Here is a 24,994-nt window from a genome sequence, read left to right on the forward strand (position 1 = left end):
ACTAAAAAAATACAAAAATCTAGCCGGGCGAGGTGGCGGGCGCCTGTAGTCCCAGCTACTCCGGAGGCTGAGGCAGGAGAATGGCGTAAACCCGGGAGGCGGAGCTTGCAGTGAGCTGAGATCCGGCCACTGCACTCCAGCCCGGGCGACAGAGTGAGACTCCGTCTCAAAAAAAAAAAAAAAATGAAGATTAAGGCCAGGTGCAGTGGCTTACACCTGTAATCCCAGCACTTTGGGAGGCTGAGGCAGGTGGATCACGAGGTCAGGAGTTTGAGACCAGCCTGGCCAACATAGTGAAACCCCGTCTCTACTAAAAATACAGAAATTAGCGGGGTGTGGTGGCAGGCACCTGTAGTCCCAGCTACCTGGGAGCCTGAGGAGGGAGAATCGCTTGAACCCGGGAGGCAGAGGTTGCAGTGAGCCGAGACCACGCCATTGCACTCCAGCCTGGGTGACGGAGTGAGGCTCTGTCTCAAAAATAAAAAAAAAATGAAGATTACCCTCTAATACCTGTACACTGAAATACATTCTATTTACATTAAAGAGTATAACATATAAAACATAAAAATCTAGAAAATATGTCTTATTTACTTTCTAAGTGGGAATGACTTTCTAAATAAAAGTAAATATAAATAAGAAAAGGAAATATTAATCGATATGACTAAATATGTAAAAACAAATATGTTGAGTATCATAATTATAAATAAAAAATAGAGAAACTTCCATTTATAATAAAAGCAGATGGCATAATTCAAACCAATTAATTAGTTAATAATTATTACTAATTATTAGTTATACTAATTAGTTATTACTAATTAACTATTAACTAGTTGTTTTTTATTAACTACCAGTTAACTAGTTGTGTGTGTTTGTTGTTGTTGTTGTTTTGTTCTGTTTTGTTCTGTTTTTAGACAGAGTGTTGCTCTGTCACCCAGGCTGGAGTGCAGTGGCATGATCTCGGCTCACTGCAACCTCTGCCTCCTGGGTTCAAGCGATTCTCCTGACTCAGTCTCCCAAGTAGCTGGGACTACAGGTGCGTGCCACCTCACCCGGCTAATTGTTTTGCATTTTTAGTAGAGACAGGGTTTCACCATGTTGGCCAGGCTGGTTTTGAACTCCTGACCTCAAGTGATCCGCCTGTCTCGGCCTCCCAAAGTGCTGGGATAACAGGTGCATGCCACCACGCCTGGCTAATTTTTTTGTATTTTTAGTAGAGATGGGGTTCACCATGTTAGCCAGGATGGTCTTGATCTCCTGACCTAGTGATTCGCCCATGTTGGCCTACCAAAGTGCTGGGATCACAGGTGTGAGCCACCATGCCTGGTCCTTGTTTCAGATGTGGTGTGTCATTTCATCAACTAGGCTTTGTTTAATAATTTCTAGTCATTAGATAATATTAGATAATATTTTAGTGCCCGTCTGTTTTAATTTCCTTTTTTTTTTTTTTTTTGGAAACCTTTAACCTACACAGGTACTGATTTGAAAATGCTGAAGTGGGCCCAGATCTCAGTATTTTTTTATTTTTTTAGACAGAGTCTCACTCTGTTGCCCAGGCTGGAGTGCAATGGCATGATCTCGGCTCACTGCAACCTCCACCTCCCGGGTTCAAGCAATTCTCCTGCCTCAACCTCCCAAACAGCTGGGATTATAGGCGCCTGCCACCATGCCTGGCTAATTTTTGTAGTTCTAGCAGAGATAGGGTTTCACATTGTTGGCTAAGATGGTCTTGAACTCCTGACCTTGTGATCCACCCACCTTGGCCTCCCATAGTGCTAGGATTACAGGCGTGAGCCACTGCACCCAGCCAGCTCTCTGTATTAATAAAAGGCTGAAAATTCAGACTTATATATTATTCTCCTTTGCATTTGATCAGGTTGAGTAAATCTCATATTACAGTGTGAAGGTAATAAAGCTGAGGTATTAGACAAAATTAGAGATCTGAATCTCTGCTAGTTCATTAGTATAATTATTAATCTCAAGAGTGGGTGGGGTGGGGAGGAATTCTAAAGGTGTAGCTAAGGGAGATATTTAAAATATTTAGCAACTGGTAATAGACACTAACCAAGAATGCTGTAGAAGGATCCTTGAGGTCTATGCTGGGTTGGGCAAACCTTCTCTTCAGTTAGGGAAATTTCTTGAATGGAACCCCGATGCCATGACGGTGGGGACACTTGGCTGCTCAGATCCACTGCTATTTACCAAGTGGTAAGGGAGCATTTCAACATCTCAGATTCTGGTACAGCCATACTAAATACCTTTCCTGGACATTATTAATCTATCTGATCAAGTATCCTGACTCCCAGCCCCCACCCACCCCTCACCCATCCCCCCTGCCAACCTCAATCCCTTCCCCCAACCCCATGCTTTGTCTGTTTGTCCGACCTTCTCTGTTTCTGAGTAGGTTTCCCGTATCACTGTCTCAGATTCATCGATGCTTAATTCGGAGGAGTCTATAACCTTCCTTGACAAGGCAAACAGCACGGCGTCGTGAACGCTGAGGAACAGCTGGGTCTTGGTGATGCCAACGTCAAAGAAATCATTCCTCTCAAATGCCCTGACTATGGAAGCTACAAACCAAACCCAGAACACACACAATGTCAGATAGGTGGGGAGCAGAGGGCCCAGGATACAAAACAGCCCTCTCATAGGGTGAAGAAGGATACTCACAGTGACACCCTGCAATGAGTATCAAAATGTTGGCATTTTGAAAGGCATTGCATATCTGCAGGGAGAGAGAAAATCAGTATAAGAAGGCTTTGTCTGAGCTGAGATCGTGCCACTGCACTCCATTTTTGAAGTTCACTTCAAAGCAAATCAATATTGACCTTAGTACTTAACACTGAGTAGACACTAACCCTGAGCACTAAGTTAAAGTGTCAAAAGAAACAAACTCTGCTTCTTTCACTACCAAGAGGAAACGAAGTCATTCTTGATCATATGGCAAATCACAAAGTCATTTGCCAAAGGGCAACAACAGACTCTAAATGACAAACGCTGGAAAAGGAAAGTCCCATGAATTAGGAAGAAGTTTAATCTGAGTGGTTGTCTCCAATAAGAATGGATTGACGGGTAAGCCAGGCACGGTGGCTCATGCCTGTAATCCCAACACTTTGGGAGGCCAAGACAAGTGGATCATGAGGTCAGGAGTTCGAGACCAGCCTGGCCAATATGGTGAAACCCCATCTCTACTAAAACTACAAGAATTATCTGGGTGTGGTGGTGCGTGCCTGTAGTCCCAGCTACTCGGGAGACTGAGGCAGAAGAATCACTTGAACCCAGGAAGCGGAAATTGCAGTGAGCCGAGATCATGCCACTGCACTCCAGCCTAGGCGACAGAGTGAGACGCCATCTCAAAAAAAAGAAAAAAAAAAAAAAGGAATGGACTGATGGATTTTTCTTAGGTTCTGGTTTTCAATTATAAAGTAAATAGAATGATTTCTTCCAATAAGGTAGTATACACAATTACAAAGGAAATGAAGAAACCTGCATTTTAGAGTGCAAAAGTACACCATGAATCTCTGAAGGCTGAAAGCTAAAGGTGTCTAACATTGTCTCCATGTTGGGGATGAACAGAAAGTCATCAACATGGGTCAGGTGTGGGAGGGTGCTGCCAAGGACCAGAACATATGGTGCCTCTACAAAAGGAGGAGGAGCAAGGGAGACAATGGCACAACTATACCATGGAACAGAAAAAAAGTATGATATAAAGTCAGATGCTGAAAGTTTCAATGTTGGACAGGCCACTTATGAGCTGTGAGCCTCAGGCTCTTAGGGGAAAGTATGGCCTGTCTCTCAAGGCAGGTGTGAAAATTACATGAGATAGTGTATATACATGTGCCCAACTCGGTCTGGCACATAGTAGACAGCAACGTGGGTTGAATAAAATCTAAAGTAACAACTACAGCCCAAGACCAGAAGGGGAGAACATAGCCCAGTAGAATAATCTAAGATGGAAAAGCCCAAACAACAAGAGATTATCAAAGTATAATTGAGTCAGAAAACAGAGTTGAAAAATAAAAGGATCTCATGCATGGAAAAGCTCTTAATCTCTTCCAAACCTCTCATTTTGTAGATAAGGAAACCGAGACCCAGTTCAATCTAGTAACTTGCCTCGGGTCAGATGGACAGTGAGTCAAGACAGAGCATACATCCCAGACTGCAAACCAGAGTTCTTTCTGCTATGAAAAGCTTCCTTTTGCCCCAGACCAAAGAGAAGCTGGACTCACTTAAGAGGCAGTCATATTCCTTTAGGAGTAAGAAAATATGACAAAATAGGATCTGAGGATAAAAGAAGGAAAACCATCCAAAGGCACAAATCTCAAAAGAAGCACTCAAACACCATTAGTGTTCAGGATGTTCAAACCTGCGCCATCACCAAGAGGGAAAGAGAGTGCTGCAAACTGAGATAAGCTGGCTAAAAAAGGACTATTATACTTATGAGGCATTAAACAATGACATCAATATGGTTAGCTGTGCACCTAAACTGTCTGTACCATATAGGAGGGAGAGAAAAGAGAACTGCCAGAGAAACCCAAGAGTAGAAAAGAAGTCAGGACCAGGGTCACAGCTTTTGAAGGCAAAATCATCCCTGTCCTTTTCACCTGAAGATGTGTGGGTGTGGAAGGAAGTGGGGAAGACCCTGCAGGTACTGGACAGGCAGCCCCAAGTTTGAGGTGTCATTTCATCCCACCCTCTTCAAACTCGAGTACAACACAGCCCAGTGCCTTTTACAGTGCTGGCTCAGAGCAGCTGAACCGTGGAGAATTCCTGGTGAGCTGCTTTTTTTATGAAGCATTCAGACCTACACCTTGAAGAGATTTGCAGCTGACTCCCAGGATGTTCTGGGAGTTACTAGGTGTGGCACAGACTGCTGTTTCAATGAAGTTCAGAGCGTCCTGTTTTTCATTTCTTGAGAAATAATAATGTTCTGTGCTTACCAAACCAATTGCAGCTCAGTACATCAGAACTGGTTCATTTTAGGCTGGGCGTGGTGGTTCACGCCTGTAATCCCAGAACTTTGGTAGGCCAAGGCGGGCGGATCACTTGAGGTTAGGAGTTTCAGACCAGCCTGGCCAATGTGGTGAAACCCCGTCTCTACCAAAAATACAAAAATTAGCAGGACGTGGTGACACATGCCTGTAGTTCCAGCTACTCAGGAGGCTGACGCAGGAGAAACTCTTGAACCTGGGAGGCAGAGGTTGTAGTGAGCTGAGCTTGCGCCACTACAATCCAGCCTGGGCAACACAGGAAGGCTCTGTCTCAAAAAAAAAAAAAAGGAATTGGTTCATTCTATTTTTATTTTGATTGACCTTATACTGCCTTCAGTGTCCAAGATTCTGGTGGCCTAGCAGTCACATAACAGCTGATCAATGACTAACAGAATTCAATCAGGATCAGGGTGGGGTTGGGATGGTAGGAGGGGGATCAGAGCTCCTGCCAAGGCCTCCCCAGTACTTACCTGTCTTAATACGACTAACCCCCGTGAATCCACATAGTGTACCATGGAGAAATCCAGGATGATGGTGTGGACACTGGGCAGTAGAGACGCATCTGAGTAAGGGATGAGTGATCTCCTTCCCTGGCTTTCTGCCACATCAGGCAGTCCTGGTGAGCTGTTTCTTGATGAGTTAGGAAGCCAAACTTTCTCCACCGCCTCATATTGTTGCCCTTGATTCTTCTGAGACATGGATGATACCGTGTATGGCACTTGGTCTTCAGATGCAGTTTGGCTTGTGTTCATGCTCTCAAAATGTGAGCAGTGAATCAGGTTAACAGAGGATGCATCGGGATCCAGTTTATTTTCAAATCGCTCTGTGTAAAGAATCTGGGACGACAGAGTTAAGGGAGGGCTGTGGTAAGACACCAACAAGGGCCGGAAGGACTTGCAACGATGCTATTTCTTGTCTCTGCCAGCTCATGTCCCTCTCTCATGAAACTTCTCCTGAGAGTAGGTACTGTACATTTTTTACTTGGATATCTGTCACTTCAAGCTCACAACTGAAGCCACCGCAGTCATCTTTCCTCATCTTCACCACCCACGACACCCCCCTCCCAACTTCTGATGTTCATCACTGTCCCAGTGAGTCAGACTTAAAACATCTTTGTTTTACTCCTTTACCTCATCCTAGTTAGTCTAGTTTTAGTCCTAGTTAGTCTCCAGTGCCTACTAATACTTTGTGTGAAGTATTTTTTCCCCATCAGTCCCTCATCTCAGCATCCCCTTCCTTTATCAGTGCAAGTGCAACAGTCTCCTTTCAGACTTCCTTAAGAAGACAAAAAGCACTTGAAGCCTGGGTGCGATGGCTCAAGCCTATAATTCTAGCACTTTGGAAGGTCGAAGCAGGTGGATCCCTTGAGCTCAGCAGTTCGAAACCACCCTGGGCAACATGGCAAAAACCTATCTCTACAAAAAATACAAAAAAAAAAAAAAAAAATGCTGGGTGTGTTGGTGAGCCTGTAGTCCCACCTGCTGGGGAGGCTGAGGTGGGAGGATTGCTTGAGCCTGGGAGGTGAAGGTTGCAGTGAGCCAAGATTGCACCAATGCACACTCCAGCCTGGGTGACGGAGTGAGACCCTGTTGTGCCCTGCCCCCCACACCCCGCCCAAAAAAAAAAAAAAAAAAAGCTGGCACACGCCTGTTGTCCCAGGTACTCAGGAGGCTGAGGTGAGAGGATTGCTTGAGCCTCGGAGGTCAAGGCTGCAGTGAGCTGTGACCACACCACTACACTCCAGACTGAGCAACAGAGCAAGACCTTATCTCCAAAAAAAAAAAAAAAAATTACATGAGCAAGGCTGTCTTTACCACTGCATCAATCTCCTAAAGGCCCAGACTGCCTGCTATAGCTTAAGGACAGTACCAAGGACCAGGAACACAATGATATGCAGGATGAAAATGTGGACTCTGCATTATTAGGAACCAGACTCTACCTGGCAGTGTGCACATGTTCATTAAAGGGATAAGTAAGGCCAGGCGTGGTGGCTCACGCCTGTAATCCCAGAACTTTGGGAGGCCGAGGTGGGTGGATCATCTAAGGTCATGAGTTCGAGACCAGCCTGACCAACATAGCGAAACCCTATCTCTACTAAAAATACAAAATTAGCCGGGCATGGTGATGCATGCCTGTAATCCCAGCTACTTAGGAAGCTGAGGCAGGAGAATCGCTTGAACCCAGAAGGCAGAGGTTGCAGTGAGCTGAAATTGTGTCATTAAACTCCAGCTGGGCAACAAGAGAGACACTCCATCTCAAAAAAAAAAAAAAAAAAAAATGCTGGGGGGTGGTTGGGTGGCTCACGTCTGTAAGCCAAGCACTGTGGGAGGCCAAGGCAGGCAGATCACCTGAGGCTGGGGGTTCAAGATCAGTCTGACCAACATGGAGAAACCACATCTCTATTAAAAATACAAAATTAGCTGGGTGGGGTGGTGAATGGCTGTAATCCCAGCTACTTGGGAGGCTGAGGCAGGAAAATTGCTTGAACCCAGGAAGCGGAGTTTGTGGTGAGCCAAGGTCGCGCCATCACACTCCAGCCTGGGTAACAAGAGCAAAACTCCGTCTCACAAAAAAATGATAAGTAAGAATATATGTGGACGAGAACTATAAGGCACATGGAATAATGAGAAGAATTCCTTTGCTAGAGTGTTGTAATTCTGGGCGATGTTTCTATTTTTTTTTTTTTAATGTTATTCTAACAATGTTTCTTGTTAAATAAATTTTTAAAATTTAAAGCTAAAAACAATATGAGGTAGTATATATTGTATAGCAGAAAAGAAAAGAAAAGTGGTGTGGATAGATGCTAATGCTGCAGTTTGCAGTTCAAAGGAGAGAGCTGTTCCCAAGGTCACTGGGGCCAGGCATTTGGGGAACAGGCCAGGGTTGGTTCAGTGGCGGGAGATGCGAGCTCCTCTAGGCAGAGGGAATTCTCTGAGAGCCACCATTTTTTTGTTTGTTTGTTTTGTTTTTGAGACAGAGTTTTGCTCTTGTCGCCCAGGCTGGAGTGCAATGGCACAGATTCTGGCTCACTGAACTTCCACCTCCTGGGTTCAAGCAATTCTCCTGCCTCAGACTCTGGAGTAGCTGGGATTACAGGCGTGGGCCACCACGCCCGGCTAATTTTGTATTTTTAGTAGAGACAGGGTTTCACCATGTTGGCCAGGCTAGTTTCGAACTCCTGACCTCAGGTGATCCGCCTGCCTTGGCCTCCCAAAGTTCTGGGATTATGGGCATGAGCCACCAAGCCCGGCCGTCTGAGATCCTTCTTTTCTCTCCTTCATCTACTCTACATTCTTTTTTTTTTTTTTTTTTTTTGAGACGGAGTCTTGCTCTGTCGCCCAGGCTGGAGTACAGTGGCGTGGCGCAATCTTGGCTCACTGCAACCTCCGCCTCCTGGGTTCACGCCATTCTCCTGCCTCAGCCTCCCCAGTAGCTGGGACTATAGGCGCTCGCCACTACACCGGGCTAATTTTTTGTATTCTTCAGTAGAGATGGGGTTTCACTGTGTTAGCCAGGATGGTCTCGATCTCCTGACCTTGTAATCTGCCTGCCTCGGCCTCCCAAAGTGCTGGGATTACAGGCGTGAGCCACCATGCCCGGCCTACTCTACATTCTTATCTTTCTTACAATCCCCTCATGTCTTACCTTCCTGACCTTACTTCCCAGGCTAAGCCTCTTATCCTAAGAGCCCCACATTTATTTCTACCTTGGTGTCTGTCCAAGCCTGTCCATGGAGTGGGAATCCTCTTTTTTTTTCCTATCCAACATCAATCCAAAATTCTCTCATAAATTTCCCAGCATAGTCCGTTGCTACTATAAAGTTTTTCTGGCTTTTGAGCTTATGCCAGTCTCCCCTTGAAGTTTTAAGAGCTGTTAGAATCTAGCCGGGCGCGGTGGCTCACACCTGTAATCCCAGCACTTTGGGAGGCCAAGGTGGGTGGATCTCCTGAGGTCTGGAGTTCAAGACCAGCCTGACCAATATGGTGAAACCCCATCTCTACTAAAAATACAAAATTAGCCAGGCGTGGTGGCACATACCTGTAATCCCAGCTACTCAAGGCTGTTAGAATCTAAACGTACAATTTAAAAGACAGCTATATGCTATATTGCATGATTCACTATGCTATTTTGTCAATTTTAAGATATACCACTATTATGGAAGAAAATAAACAAGCCAGGTGTGGCTCACCTCTGTAATCCCAGCACTTTGGGAGGCTGAGGCGGGTGGATCGTCTGAGGTCAGGAGTTGGAGACTAGCCTGGCCAACATGGTGAAACCCCGTCTCAGTAGCTCAGTAGAACCTGTGCTCCATTAGAATGTGTGGGAACAAGAGTGGATGCTCAGGGTTTTGCAAGCACCTGCGTGGCAGGTGGAGGTGTTTGTGTGTGTGTGTGTTGTGGGGGAGAATATAAATCTTTGTGTATAGAGAGAGCTGCCCCTCCGGAACGCGCGCTATAGACTAGGTGATTGCCGAAATACCCAAAAGCTAGAAATGAGCAATCCTGCTCTGGGGGAAGGGACTACTTATACCAAGTCCAGGTTGGAAATAATGAACACTCTGTAATTCTCATCAGTGAAAATAACCTTCAAATGCTATAAAATTCCCTTCTGAAATAGCAGCCTGTGCTCATCCTCCCCGCTCCTTTCCCCCTATCTCCCATCATCATTTTCTTGGCCACAGGAAGACATCAGGAGACCCTGGCAGATCCTTGAGAAGTACAGCAACCTTGACCCTGCCCTAGTTGGAATCAGAAAACAATCTTTAAGTCACTTATTTTCAGAAATCTAAAGCTAGGCAGCTGAAAGCCAGGGAAATAGATACAGCTATTTCAGTCTCAACAGGCAAACTGTATTCTGGTCACTGGTCATCCAGTAGAAGTCGGAACACTTCCCACCTACTTTCATGGGAAAACCTGAACCTCAAGGGGGATCTTTGTGCCTTTATTTTTTTCCAGTCAAGCCACCAAGGTGAGAGGAACTTTGTATCTTAATTTCTGAATTCTCCATGGTCCATCTAAAAGTCAAAATCCCTTAGTGGTGTTTGACTTTTTTTTTTTTTTTTTTTTTTTTTTAAGAAATGACTAGTGTACTTTCTTTATAAAGTATGGAGAAAAATACAGGAAAGAAAAGGCATTTCTAACCCTGGGCAGTGGCTGCAGATCATCACAGTTGCAGAAGCACCTGCAAATCTTTTCTCCCTGTAGGCTGGTGTCACTTGAATTAAACAAGCTGAAAATTTCTTCTTCTTTAAGAGGCACCCTTACCATGTCAACCTGAAAGACATGAGAGGTTTCATTCAGAGGGAGAATGGTGGAACAGAAGGTGAAAGAGTGGGAGAGGGATGCCAGTGCGGGGGGGCAGATGGGCAGGTCAAGAAAGAAAGGCGGGCAGGAGGGCAGTTACCTCTTTTAACAGCTTATGCTTTAGGTAGTAAACATTTACAAATGTAATTGAGCTGCAGCACTGGAAGATTTTCACCCCAGGAATGGTGATGATCTGCAAGACAAAATGTGAAGTTGAGGGAAATTTCTCAGTTCTTTTATGGAGCAAGAATAATATATCCTTAGAAGCTCCTAGAGTCTGTATTCTTCTTTTTTATTTTTTATTTTGCTTCTTTGAGACAGGGGCTCACTCTGTCGCCCAGGCTGGAGTGCAATGGCGTGATCTTGGCTCACTGCAACTTCCACTTCTCGGGTTCAAGCAATTCTCCTGCCTCAGCCTCCTGAGTAGCTGGGATTACAGGCGCCTGCCGTCATGCCCTGCTAATTTTTCATTTTTAGTAGAGACGGGGTTTCACCATGTTAGCCACACTGGTCTCAAACGCCTGGCCTCCCAAAGTGCTGGAATTACAGGTATGAGCCAACGCACCTGGTCTGTATTCTTCTTTATTAGAGACAAAACCTAGAAAATTATTTCCTCTCATTTTCACCCTCTGCTTTTCCTGCTGTCTTCTTTCACCCTCCATTTCCTTACTCCTCTCTTTTTCTTGGCCAAACTCTCCTTAAAGTACATTTACAAATAATCTTTAACTGGCTGCAATACTATAAGAATTTAGCTACTTAAGAACCCGTCTTGGCCAGGCGTGGTGAGTCATGCCTGTAATCCTAGCACTCTGGAAGGCTGAAGCAAGCAGATTGCCTGAGCTCAGGAGTCCAAGACCAGCTTGGGCAACATGGTGAAACCCCATCTCTACTAAAATACAAAAAATTAGCGGGGTATGATGGGACATGCCTGTAATCCCAGCTACTGGGGATGCTGAGGCAGGAGAATTTCTTGAACCTGGGAGGTGGAGGTTGCAGTGAACCGAGATCAAGCCACTGCACTGTCCAGCTTGGGTGACAGAGCAAGACTCTGTCTCCAAAAAAAACAAAACCAAAGGACCCATCTCTACCAGTGTACATCACATCCCCCTCCTTTGTAAATGTGTATCTGCAGTGCAGGAAACAATGGCAAGGGATTTTGTAGAAAAACTGAGCATGAGGTGGGGCCCACCCTATCCCTTGGGCAGAGAAATGGGACCAATCTGGATTCTTACCTCCCGATAATCATTGACGCTTCTATAAATGTTGGTGTTAGGTATTTGACCCAGGAGAAGAATCTTAGCTCTGAAAGGAAATGCACTTGCCTTTAGGTCAGAGTTGCCTTACCTTGCCTTGTTAACCTCCTATTACCTGAGGCAAAGTACCTGTGTGAACGAACAGTGGTGATGAAGAAAGCAGAAACTACTGAGATAATTAGTCCAATGTCCAGTCCCAGGAAAATTGAAGATGAGAATGTCATCATCCAAAGAGCCTTATGGAAAAGGGAATGAGGGAAAAAGGAAGATCATGGAAACAAGTACAACTGAGAAAATGATCAGTCCTGTTTCTCAACTCACCTTTACCCTCTCCCTTACTACACCTGGGCTTTAGAGAAATATTCCACAGCCACATGAACTGGGGCCCTCAAGGATGCCTAGCAATTCTTTTATGCATCCCTGGTCGCCTCTGTCTTCAAATCTCTCTCAAAACTTCAATTTCCTCATGTGCAAAATAGTAATAATGTCTACCTTATAGGCTTTGTTGAGATTAGGAATACCATTTGCAAAACCAACTAGCATACTCACCAAATGGTAGTTGCTATTTTAAGACCTATAAGGGTTGTTGCAAATCTTTACCATCCTTTTCAAGTCCCTACCCCAGCACCTTCTCCATTACTTCATCTACACAGAAGAAAAATAGGCTGAAATTCCCTTAAATATCTACTTTCCTCACCACCTGCCACTTGTCAGTATCTGTACTCAACGTTTCCTTATTCTCTTCCATCCTGTTTGAAGTGTTATGCCTCCTTCTGGAATAGCAACTCTATCTGTGCAGTGTACACATCACCTGTTAGCTCCTCAGGGATCTGGCTCCAAAAGTTACCCCCTTTTATATTTCTCTGCCTCTCCTGGGTCCTCCTCTCATCACATTCTATCCTCCACCTTTTATTTCTTGCTGTTTCCCCTTTCTGACCTCTTGTTTTGTGCTCCAGAGAGAAGCAGTGTGCTCCAGCAGTTATTCTGCCTGACAAGATACCTCCTTCTCTTGTTGGGATTGGAGACTCATATCCTAAAATGTATTTACATTAACTGGATTAAAAGTCATTCAAGGCTGGGTGCGGTGGCTCACGCCTGTAATCCCAGAACTTTGGGAGGCCGAGGCGGGCAGATCACAAGGTCCGGAGTTTGAGACCAGCCTGGTCAATATGGTGAAACCCTGTCTCTACTAAAAATACAAAAATTAACCAGGCGTGGTGGCAGGCGCCTGTAGTCCCAGCTACTCAGGAGGCTGAGGCAGGAGAATGGCGCAAACCCGGGAGGTGGAGCTTGCAGTGAGCTGAGATTGCGCCACTGCACTCCAGCCTGGGCGACAGAGCGAGACTCCGTCTCAAAACAAAACAAAACAAAACAAAAAAAGTCATTCAAATATGCAATGAATGACAAATCCTTTTGGCTAGATTTGGATGTAACTGTAGCCACTTAATCCCTTTCATTTAATTTTGCATAGTTGGAATGAGGTCTTCGTGTTTTCTTGCACCAACAACCTTGACTCTCCTTTGTAAAGCAAAACTGGAGTACTAGGCATCAAAGAGCTGTTTGTGTTCTTTAGGTCCATGGCAGATCTCTTTTGTTTGTTCTTGCTCCCTCTCTCCAACCTCCCTTCTGCCCTCCCCTTGCTCAACCAGGGCATCTACACTCACACAGTCATATTGGTCCTGCCTCCACAGACTGGGTAGGTTAGAAATGGTTTCAAGGTAGGGAACAACGTTGCTCAGAATAATACCAGCCAGCACAGCCTGAGGGGAAAAGATAAATCCTGGTTCATATTCCCTTTGGGGTGTAAAACTCATAAATCCCCACCACAGAATCACAAAATGTTAGCCTTGCCACTCTGAGATATTTTGCATTGATATTTTATATGAATACCATGTCTATGTTCCAACTCATTGTCCAATCAAATAAATTTTCTCTTCGTTTCTCTTTTCTCTTCCTTTTTGAGACAGGGTCTCGCTCTTGCCCAGGCTGGAGTACAGTGGCGTGCCATCATAGCTCACTGCAGCCTCAAACTCCTGGGCTCAAGACGTCCTCCCCACTCAACCTCCCAAGTAGCTGGGACTACAGGTGCATGCCATCACTCACGGCTAATTTTGTCTCTACATTTTTCTTTGCGCTCCTCCTTAATTTGCCAAAAACACAAGGCAAGTTCAGGCCAAGGTCAAGGCCTGACTGATTCAGCCAGGAAAGCTGACAATGGCCCCTTGTAGATTCAGATAGTTCATTACTCTCATAGACAGTGAGAGAAAGAGTAACTTGAGGAAAGCGAAAATCACCTCCTTAGCATTGAACAGGCCCCGCAGACAAAAACTTCTTATCTGAGCAATACAGAAGGGAGCAAAGACCACCTAATGACCATCCAACAGGCCATCCGGAGGCAAAATTCCTTATCTAGGAATTTAGAAGTAATCAAACTTCCCTAATATCTAAAATCGGCATGTGATTCCAGGCCTCTTTCAACTTTTGTAAGTAACAAAAATTTCTATACATCTCTGGAACACTGTGCTAAAACTCGTTTTACAACCCTAAGCTCCCGCCTTAAGGTCCACAAATGCTCCTAAGGAAAACTTCCACCACAGCGCACTCAGTCCTCTTGCTGAGGTGCCTCACTGCATCCTTTTGCAGTGTTCTTCCCTTCTAATAAACTTTCCTTTTTCTTTTTTTTTTCTTTCTTTTTTTTTTTTTTTGAGGTGGAGTCTCGCTCTATCGCCCGGGCTGGAGTGCAGTGGCCAGATCTCAGTTCACTGCAAGCTCCCCCTCCCGGGTTCACGCCATTCTCCTGCCTCAGCCTCCCAAGTAGCTGGGACTACAGGCGCCCGCCACCTCGCCCGGCTAGTTTTGTATTTTAGTAGAGACGGGGTTTCACCGTGTTAGCCAGGATGGTCTCGATCTCCTGACCTCGTGATCTGCCCGTCTCGGCCTCCCAAAGTGCTGGGATTACAGGCTTGAGCCACTGCGCCCGGCCTTAAACTTTCCTTTTTCAAACCTATACTATTGTCAGTCAATTCTTTTTCCCAACCCACAAGTCAACCACTCGCAGGGGCCAGGACTCTGACATCTCACCAGGCATAGCTAAAGGTTATAGTCATCTATCCCCTTCTGTTTCTGTGTTACTTTTGGTGTGTGGAACAAGACCCATGGGAGCTGGTGCCTTTGGCTACTTGGCCTTGCCTTGTCTGGTTTGCTTGACATATCTGTTATCTACATTATCTAGAAACCATTCTCAGATGGGATGATAAATTAAGAGAACTTACACTCACAGAAACTCTAAAACAATTCCAACTGGGCTTTTCTTCATGTTGAATCATAATATACTATAATGATTTCACTAATGAAATACCATTTTATCAAATTAAATGAGCAGATTTAAAATACTGATAGCCAAGTGTGATGGCTCATGCCTGTAATCCTAGCACTTTGTGAGGCTGAGGCAGGAGGATCACTTGAGCCCAGGAGTTTGAGACCAGCCTGGGTGACATAGTGAGATGCCATCTCTACAAAAAAAAAAAAAAATTAACCAGGTGTGGTGGCATGCGACTATAGCCCCAGCTACTTGGGAGACTGAGGTGGAAGGATCACTTAAGCCTGGGAGATGGAGGTTGCAGTGAGCTGTGATCGTGCCGCTGCACTCCAGCCCAGTGAAGGAGCAAGACCCTGTCTCAAAAAAATAAAAGCATTGATAATACCCTTTATACATGGTTGTTGAGTATAATAGGGCAGTGCCCTTTGGGAAAATCACTTGACAATATATCCAGAAATGCTGATATGTTTTCACCCAAAATCTTTGTTTTACTTTTAGAAATTTATCCTAAATCTTGGCCAGACACAGTGGCTCATGTCTGTAATCCCAGCACTTTGGGAGTCTGAGGCAGGCGGATGTCTTGAAGCCAGGAGTTCCAGATCAATTTAGCCATTGTGGCAAAAACCTGTCTCTACTACAAATACAAAAATTAGCTGGGCATGGTGATACATGCTTGTAATCTCAGCTACTCAGGATGCTGAGGCATGAGAATCACTTGAACCTGGGAGGCGGAGGTTGCAGTGAGCCAAGATCATACCACTGTACTCCAGCCTGGGTGACAGAGACTCTGTCTCAAAAAAAAAATCTTAAATCTAGAAAACTGTAGATGTGCCAGGTATGGTGGCTCATGCCTGTAATCCCAGCACTTTGGGAAGCCAAGGTGGGTGGATAATTTGAGGTCAGGAGTTCGAGATCAGCCTGGCCAACACAGTGAAACCTCGTCTCTACTAAAAAGACAAAAATTAGCCGGGCAGTAGTGGCATGCGCCTGTAATCCCAGCTACTGGGGAGGCCGAGGTAGGAGAATTCCTCGAGCCTGGGAGGCAAAGGTTGCAGTGAGCCGAGATTGGGCCACTGCTCTACAGTCTGGGCAAGAGAATGAGACCCTGTCTCAAAAAAAAAGGTAGACATACAAAATTACTCATTGTTATTTATAACAAAAATGTAGACAACCTAATTTTCCAATAATGTTAAATGTTATAGAATGAAGTATCATGCTATCTATTAAATAAAAACAAATATAAAATTGTACAGTCAGGTTACAACTATGCAAAGTGATATCCATTTATAGAAAATAATATTGGTTGGATAGATGCCAAAATGTTAATGGTGGTTTTATTTGTGATTGTGAATGACATTTTAATCTATTTTGCATTTTCTAAAGTTTTGAAAATGAGCATGTTTACTTTTATAATGGAAAGAAAGTTTCCTAAATATGAGAAAATGAAGATTTATGCGCATAAGGATATAAAAATTGTCAGGGCTTCAAAGTAGAATTTAACCTACTTTTAAGAAACATTTTTGCTCACACCTGGTTGGGCGCGGTGGCTCACGCCTGTAATCCCAGCACTTTGGGAGGCCGAGGCGGGTGGAATCACCTGAGGTCGGGCGTTTGAGACCAGCCCGACCAATATGGAGAAACCCCGTCTCTACTAAAAATACAAAAAAGTTAAATGGGTATGATGGCACATGCCTGTAATCCCAGCTACTCAGGAGGCTGAGGCAGAAGAATGGCTTGAATCTGGGAGGCGGAGGTTGCCATGAGCCAAGATTGTGCCATTGCACTCCGGCCTGGGCAACGAGAGTGAAACTTCAACTCAAAAAGAAAAGAAAAGAAACATTTTTGCTCACACCTGTAATCCCAGCACTTTGGGAGGCTGAGGTGGGTGGATCACCTGAGGTCAGGAGTTCAAGACCAGCCTGGCCAACATGGCGAAACCCCGTCTCTACTAAAAATGCAAAAATTAGCCAGGTGTGGTGGCAGGTGCCTGTAATCCCAGCTACTCCGGAGGCTTAGGTAGGAAAATCGCTTGAACCTGGGAGGCAGAGGTTGAAGTGAGCTGAGCTGAGATCATGCCACTGCACTCCAGCCTGGGCAACAGAGGGAGACTCCCATCTCAAAAAAAAAAAAAAAAAAAAATATTTTCTTGTGGTCATGAAATTCCTGTATTGGTTTAATTTCTTAGCCCTTTCCTAGCTGTCCTCTCCTCTATATTCTCTGCCTGGGAATTAGAACTAATCCTACCATGAGGAATGGCTGAGTCCACGCTTACTCTGGCATTCTGAGGGTACCCAGTGACCCGTTAGACACAACAGGTCAGTAGAGGAGGGAAAAGCAAAGATGAAGTTGGCAGAAATTACTTCTTTCCCACCATACCATCTTTGCCACTATGCTATCTTCTTTCCAGTCCAGAATCTCCAAACTTCCTTCAGTTTGAAGAAATATGGTGGGAAGGAAAAGAAACTCAACCTCGTAGGGTTTTTGAAAGGTTTTTGACATGAGGCAGGGTGTATGGAGAGGAAACAAATCTTTTCATAAAATAATATGCAACAACGTTTTCATCCTTCTAAATATTAAGGTGAAACATGCTCATGGTATAAAGATGAGTTAAACTCATACATAATTTCCATTATCCCAGAGATAACCACTGGTATGTTCTGTGTTTTTCTTCCACACAAAATTGGAATAATATTGAATATATTATTTTGTATCATGTTTTTCAAAATTTGTGTTGGTCCTCTTGTAACTAGTTGAGATCCTAGCCTGAATGCTCTACTAATGACTCTTAACAAGGGTTTTGCAACTAGTCACAGTTTTTCAAGAAAGGAAGAAGTCATTTATAGCTTAGTACTCACAGAACCTTATTGTTACAGTAATTCAACTATTCCATTGATCTTCTTGTATTACAACTGCTCACTCAGAAACATGCTAACTAGGTGCTATAAAAGTAATGTGATATAATATGGCAGCCAAAAGCAAGGGCTGTTCTGTCCCCAACATGTTTATAATAAAGGAGTCCCAACTTTTATCACTACCCTTCAGTGAACTCTGATCATTTTTGTTTGGAATTTTAAAATTCTGCTTCATTTAGTTGTAAAGAAAAAATATCCATGTCTAAAGTAAATTAGTGAGTGGCCCTCCTAAAATAGATTCCAACAGTGATAACAACAAAGGTGCTGTGGAAACTGGAGATGACCTCTACTGGGAATCAGAGGACCGCTTGCGTGTCAATTTGAGCTTACTAGTTCCACCCTCCTTGCATAGATTCCATGCCTTGGCTCCAAGGTCTGTGAATCATATGAACAGAAGGCAGCAGCAGCCTTGTGGGTGCTCTACTGAAACCTGCTATTCACCAGGTGGAAAGGAAGCATTCAGAAGGATGGAGATCACATTTACAACCACCCCAGTTCAGGGACAGCCACTTCGGTGTGTAACCAAGCTGCTACATCCACAAATAAACCTTCTCTCACCTCCCTAAGTACTATATAAAAATGGCTAACAGGAACATGAAGAAAACTTAAAAGGAGATGATGGTCACTGAGTATAGACCTACTGTAACTTAAGAACAGAAGGATTATAGCTAGTAATTAACAAACCTGGCATCTCTAACTACAAGGTGCTCAGTTTCACACAAAGGGAAGAAATGACACATTTGTATATAGAGGCATCCTAGCTGAATACTGAGTTAAGACACAACTTTCAGACCTGCCTTCTAGTGTTGTGAACTAATCAAGAGGCAGTGTGGCAGCAATGGGAAGACTGAGTTCACACAAATGCAGAACAAGGCCTTCTGGAAGCAGTGCAGGAAAACAGATGGCATGAATGCACAGTGAGTTTCCAAGCCCATGTTGGTGTGGCATCTGAAGTCTATTTTGGTCATTTTTCACTGAATCCTTATGAAACTTACTTTATAGCTTAAGCAATAAAAAGATGATTTAATTATAATAATAATAATAACTTATTTATTTACTGAGACAGTCTCACTCAGTCACCCAGGCTGGAGTGCAATGGCATGACCTCAGCTCACTGCAGCCTCCCAAGTTCAAGTGATTCTCTGCCTCAGCCTCTGGAGTGGCTGGGATTACAGGCATCTGCCACCATACCCAGCTAACTTTTTTGTATTTTTAGTAGAGACAGGGTTTTGCCATGTTGGCCTGGCTGATCTTGAACTCCTGATCTCAAGTCATCTGCCCAACTTGGCCTCTCAGAGTGCTAGGATTACACCACTCTTGGCCTATAACTAATGCTTTTTTTTTCAGATGGAGTCTCGCTCTGTAGCCCAGGTTTGAGTGCAGTGGTGGGATCTTGGCTCACTGCAATCTCTGCCTCCCAGGTTCAAGAGATTCTCCTGCCTCAGCCCCTCAAGTAGCTGGGATTACAGGCATGCACCACCATGACCAGCTAATTTTTGTATTTTTAGTAGAGACGGGGTTTCTCCATGTTGGCAAGGCGGGTCTTGTACTCCTGACTTCAGGCAATCTGCCCACCTTGGCCTCCCAAAGTGCTGGGATTACAGGTGCCAGCCATGGTGCCCGGCCCTATAACTAATGTTTCTTGAGTGTTTACTATAGGCCCAATACTATTACATCTATCTATCGACACACCATATAGATCTTACACTTATACATAAATATATGTGTGTGTGTATATATATATATCACATCATTTAACCTTAACCCTGTGATGCAGATACTATTATTTTGAATGAAAGGGACTAGAGATAGGCTGGAGCAGCCATTGGGGATAATCCGAATGCAGTTCTCCTCGGAGATGCCCCCTGCACACGCACACACACACCAAGGAGCAATCCAGAGCCCTGGTCATTGTTGACTTAGTTATTTGATCAGTTCTACTTACATTTGGCAGTGCGTAGAAAAAGTGTCCCATCTTCACCATCAGGAGCAGCATCACACCTGCGCCTACCAGAGATGCAAACTGAGGAGACAGAGCCAGTTGGAGAGAAACCATCAGGAATGTATTGGTCCCAGTCTGCAACTGAGGCCTTCTGCTTGGTGAGAAGCATGTCAGTTTTTCTTAAAAGGAGTTGAGTTCAGCCCAAGTGTATTTTTGTTGAACTGACATTTTCAAGTCTTATCAAAGTGCTAAACACATACTAGGTACTCAATAAATACTCCCTGAATGAATGGAAAGATGCTCCCTGAAAAGTTCCACATTGTACTGGGCATTTGAATCTTTACTGCCACTGCTCTGTGCTATGAAGATGAATTCTCCTAAAATCTGATTTGCATCTCCTCCTAAGTTTAACCTCTCCTTGCACAATTTAGAAAAGCCCTAGTTGGCCAGGCGCGGTGGCTCACACCTGTAATCCTAGCACTTTGGGAGGCTGAGGTGGGCAGATCACGAGGTCAAAAGATGGAGACCATCCTGGCCAACATGGTGAAACCCCGTCTCTCCTAAAAATACAAAAATTAGCTGGGCGTGGTGGCGCACGCCTGTAATTCCAGCTACTTGGGAGGCTGAGGGAGGAGAATCACTTGAAGACAGAGATTGCAGTGAGCCACGATCGCACCACTGCACTCCAGCCTGGTGACAGAGCGAGACTCCATCTCAAGAAAAGGAAAGAAAAGCCCTAGTAGCTCCTCAGTGTCAGCCCTAAAATCCCAACCATCCTACTTCCTATGTAAACAAATTTCCCACCCCTCACTCTCCTGTTTGCTGCTTGGGTGACTGCCCATCTAGCAGCTTCAGTGGAGCTTCATCTTTTTTTTTTTTTTTTTTTTTTTTTGAGACGGAGTGTCGCTCTGTCGCCCAGGCTGGAGTGTAGTGGCCGGATCTCAGCTCACTGCAAGCTCCGCCTCCTGGGTTTACGCCATTCTCCTGCCTCAGCCTCCCGAGTAGCTGGGACTACAGGCGCCCGCCACCTTGCCCGGCTAGTTTTTTGTATTTTTTTTTTTAGTAGAGATGGGGTTTCACCGTGTTAGCCAGGATGGTCTCGATCTCCTGACCTCGTGATCCGCCCGTCTCGGCCTCCCAAAGTGCTGGGATTACAGGCTTGAGCCACCGCGCCCGGCCCTGGAGCTTCATCTTCACACAAAGATAATCACTTCCCATTTTCCTGCTTTAGTTTCTCTCTGCTTCAGGGCCATCAAAAGGAAAGAAAGAAAGAAAAAGCTACAAACATGAGTCAAGGCTGTATATAGCAGCTCTGGATCCTATCCCAGTTGGGTTGACTACTCTGGGCTCAGTGTCTCTTGGTAAGCAGTGATTCTCACTTGGCAAAATAAAGGTGGAAAACTAAGAAGCATAGTTTCCTTGATAAGCCCAATGCTGTCTGCATAGTCCTGAACTCATTATATCCTCTATTGGTAAATTTCCATTTTGTAAGCCCCTAGTAAGACAAATAATAGAAACCAGTGTCATTTTCCACTGTGATGGGAATAGGGGATGGGGCAAAACTATAGCCACAAATCAAAACAAGGGCACAGAAAAGCAAGAACAGAGGGAGTCTCTCAATTCTAATCTACCAAAGGACCACTCAGCAATGATTCTCTGATTTTTCTCTGTATTTTTTACATGGGGGGAGAAAACACATCTTCCCACTGGGTTCCCTCTCACTACTCATTGCTATTTGCCATATAAATGTATTGCTGAAAATAATAGCAATGCAATCAACTTCCTTCTTCTTTCTTTCCCCGTCCCAGCTGATTCACAGCTAAAGTGAGTGGCCTGATATGGAAAGGCTGAATCACATGAGAGTAGTGTAGGAAGGACTCAGGAAAATGGATCACCATAACTGAAACTCAGAAAGCTCTGATGGCAAACATTTCAGACACTGTGGAACTGAGACAGGTAACCCCAAAGCCTCTCCAGCCAGGTGACATGTCAGCCTGTTGCTGGATCTAACTTCTGCCTCTAGCTTCAGTTGGCCTTTGCTGATGCTATAGAAGAAAACTATTTTCATTAGCACAGGAAATCTATATCAGGCCTTTTCTTTTCTGCCACTTTTTTTCTCCAAGATTCTTTTGATTATTTTTAAGGAAACAAAGGCAGGCACACAGCACAATAAGTTGTATAAAACTAGGTTAGGCCAGGTGTGGTAGCTCACACCTGTAATCCCAGCACTTTGGAAGGCCAAGCCAGGCAGATTTCCTGAGGTCAGGAGTTTCAGACCAGCCTGGCCAACATGGTGAAACACCATCTCTACTAAAAATAAAAAATATTAGCTGGGCATAGTGGCAGGTGCCTGTAATCCCAGCTACTTCGGAGGCTAAGGCAGGAGAATTGCTTGTACCCGGCAGGCAGAGGTTGCAGTGAGCCAAGACTGCACCAATGCACTCTAGTCAGGGCAACAAGAGCAAAACTCCATCTCAAAACAACAAAAACAACAACAACAACAACAACAAAAACCTAGGTCAAAATGAGCACAAACTAGACACCAAATCCCATAAAATTAACTGCTCAGAGAGGGTTGGAAGCCTGCCAATAATTGTGTCTCTCTTGGCTGCACAGTCATCGGAATGGGCTTTGGGATCAGAGGACCATCCTCAGTGGCATTGTGCCTCAGTAAGGTGCTCGATGGCTCTCAGAAGCTCAGCCTCAGTGCCTGAACAGGCTCTGATGAGAGCAAGCACTGTCTGTCTGCTTTACATCTCATGCATGCTTTGTTTTTCTGACCAGATTTTCCATCACTTTTCCAGACTTTCTTGAACAAAGACTGACTCTGCCTTCTCTCCAGAGAGTCAAAGCCATGTGAGTCTCCATAGCCACAGCCACAACCACAAGCAACATGCAGACCCTCAGCCATCAATTGGTCCATGTACAGGGGGTTCCATGAAGCAGAATAGCAGATGATGGACACCTGCCCAGGCACTTGGGTCTTGGGGTAGAAGTGATGATTTTTGAACTCTTAAGTGACAGGTACCCATTAGCATCTAATTTAATTCTCACAATGGGCAAGTTTGTCTTATCCCCATTTGCAGATGAAGACTAGAGCCTCAGAGAGCAAAATTAATTTGCCCAAGGTCACATACATCTAGGAAGCATGGAGTCAAGTTCAACCTCCCCTGACCATCTGACTCCAAAATCCAGGCTCTCTCCACGGCCCCACTGGCTTCCTCTAAAAAGAACACAACACATTCATTTCTCTCTTTTACAATAACCCATTTTTAAAGCTCTTCTGGGAGCCTGGGCAAGGCAGGTCCTTAGCAAACAGGGAGCAATGAAAGAAACCTAATCTTACAGAACAGGGGAGCACAGTACTAAGAACAGGATGAGCAGAAAGATGGACTGCGGGACAGCCCAGGTGGCCACAGGCCCACTAGGGCTCATCACATCCCCTTTGCCATGGGTCAGCCCTGCCAATGCCTCAAGCTGAGGCTGTGGCCAGAAGGACCAGTAGGTTTTGCTGCAACCACTGGAGGGAAATCTGTTCTAGACAGCAATAAATTAAATGAAATCTAGACAGATATACACAGTTTGCATCTATGCCAGATAAGAAATAAAAACAAAGTGACCCTTGATGGCAGGTTATTTTGAGAGGTTCAGAGCCAGCCCCCTGTTTCTCTTTTCTGCAGTCCTAAGGAACTTTGAAGAAATAGGGGCATTCTCAGGCAGAGTGAATCAAAAGCCCCCAAGAGTTTGGGGCACAGTGGCTCATGCCTGTAATCCTAGCACTTTGGGGGGCCGAAGTGAGAAGATCACTTGAGGCCCGGAGTTTGGACAACATAGTGAGACCCTGTCTCTACCAAAAAAAAAAAAAAAAAATCTTAAGGCCTCTAGAGATAACAGGTGGAGAAAAAACTCCACTCCCATGGAATGAAGAAGATGAATGAGTCTCAGAGGCCTTTTCTGGTCCAGATTTGGAACTCAAGAGTATAGTCTGGGCAGCTGCCATGTGTAGGGCCAGGGGTCAGCAGCATTCTCTGCTTGAGCCAGCGATTTGCAATGGCATGTCAAGGCCTCAGGGAGGGCTTTTCAGCATTCCTAGGGACATGCCTCCCTGTGGAGGGCCACTGCACTGCCTTGAGAGGTGTCACTGGCAGAACTGTGCTGCACAGGTGAACAAGGTGGCAGTGGAAAACAAAATGAGTGCCATAGGCTACCTTTGAGGCAGACCTTCTTTCCAACAGGCTAAAATGCTAAAAGTGGGCTTGCTCAGGGGTTGGAAATTCAATTGTCCACCAAAACCCTCCCAAAACTTGGCCTTTCTATTCCCAGAATCAATGAGTGCAGTTGGCAAAGCCATTCTTCCTCCAGTCCGCATTACACGCACAAGTAGAATCCTGCCATTAAGACAACTCTGAGGCTGAACTGAAGCCCTTCTTCCTCCTTCCATCTACACATACCCTAAACCCTTTCAGTGCTCCATGAAAGTCCCACTTCTGCCATCATTCTCCTTGCAATATTTATGCCTCTTTTAACAAATCGTCCTCATTTTGCACTCAATTTTCCTTGCACTGTGATTTAGTTTTTTTCTAGTCATGCACATCTTGTCTCTCAAATTTACATTATGCTTATATACTGAATAAACAAAGTATGTCAGAAAAAGTTAGTGGAACTGGGCCGGGCGCGGTGGCTCAAGCCTGTAATCCCAGCACTTTGGGAGGCCGAGACGGGTGGATCACGAGGTCAGGAGATTGAGACCATCCTGGCTAACATGGTGAAACCCTGTCTCTACTAAAAAATACAAAAAACTAGCTGGGCGAGGTGGCAGGCGCCTGTAGTCCCAGCTACTCCGGGAGGCTGAGGCAGGAGAATGGCGTGAACCCGGGAGGTGGAGCTTGCAGTGAGCTGAGATCCTGCCACTACATTCCAGCCTGGGCGACAGAGCGAGACTCCGTCTCAAAAATAAAAAAATAAAAAATAAAAAAAAGTTAGTGGAACTAATCTCTGGGGATAGCCATTTCCATTTCTTCTTATGAAGCTCTCCAGTCTTTTTGGAGTCTCTTTGACTCCAGAGTTTTTGCATGCTTGTACAAACACTCTTCTTTTGAACATAGCCCAAATTTCTCTGTCTGTTAATCAGTAGTGGAAAAGGCCAATGTATCCAGAAGAAGCTCTGTGACAAACAAAACTTAGTCCACATAAAGTGGTATGATGTAATCTTATTCTAGACCAAACTTGTCCAACCTGAGGCCTGAGGGCCACATGTGGCCCAGGACAGCTTTGGAT

The 24,994-nt window shown here is 44.8% G+C and overlaps 1 protein-coding gene and 1 long non-coding RNA gene across 4 annotated transcripts in view; one reads left to right on the plus strand and one right to left on the minus strand.

The window, feature by feature from the left end:
• The window catches only part of LOC108528324 (uncharacterized), a 62,298-nt gene that overhangs the window by 27,250 nt on the left and 10,054 nt on the right, over positions 1-24,994 (plus strand). The window lies entirely within an intron of this gene.
• The window catches only part of SLC26A8 (solute carrier family 26 member 8), an 86,508-nt gene that overhangs the window by 6,038 nt on the left and 55,476 nt on the right, over positions 1-24,994 (minus strand). For 2 of the 3 annotated variants that reach the window (XM_017870078.1, XM_017870079.1), the window contains exons 11-19: positions 19,721-19,798; positions 13,209-13,304; positions 11,674-11,780; positions 11,524-11,593; positions 10,392-10,484; positions 10,130-10,261; positions 5,459-5,824; positions 2,668-2,722; positions 2,383-2,567 (exon numbers count right to left, since the gene is read on the minus strand). In XM_017870078.1, the coding sequence (XP_017725567.1) occupies positions 2,383-2,567; positions 2,668-2,722; positions 5,459-5,824; positions 10,130-10,261; positions 10,392-10,484; positions 11,524-11,593; positions 11,674-11,780; positions 13,209-13,304; positions 19,721-19,798 (1,182 nt within the window). Of the gene's footprint in view, positions 1-2,062; positions 2,192-2,382; positions 2,568-2,667; positions 2,723-5,458; positions 5,825-10,129; positions 10,262-10,391; positions 10,485-11,523; positions 11,594-11,673; positions 11,781-13,208; positions 13,305-19,720; positions 19,799-24,994 lie in introns of all 3 variants that reach the window. The other variant, XR_001885097.1, reaches the window with a different exon arrangement.

Source organism: Rhinopithecus bieti, unplaced genomic scaffold (assembly GCF_001698545.2).
Source record: "Rhinopithecus bieti isolate Rb0 unplaced genomic scaffold, ASM169854v2 scaffold_4553, whole genome shotgun sequence".
Lineage (NCBI taxonomy): Eukaryota > Metazoa > Chordata > Mammalia > Primates > Cercopithecidae > Rhinopithecus > Rhinopithecus bieti.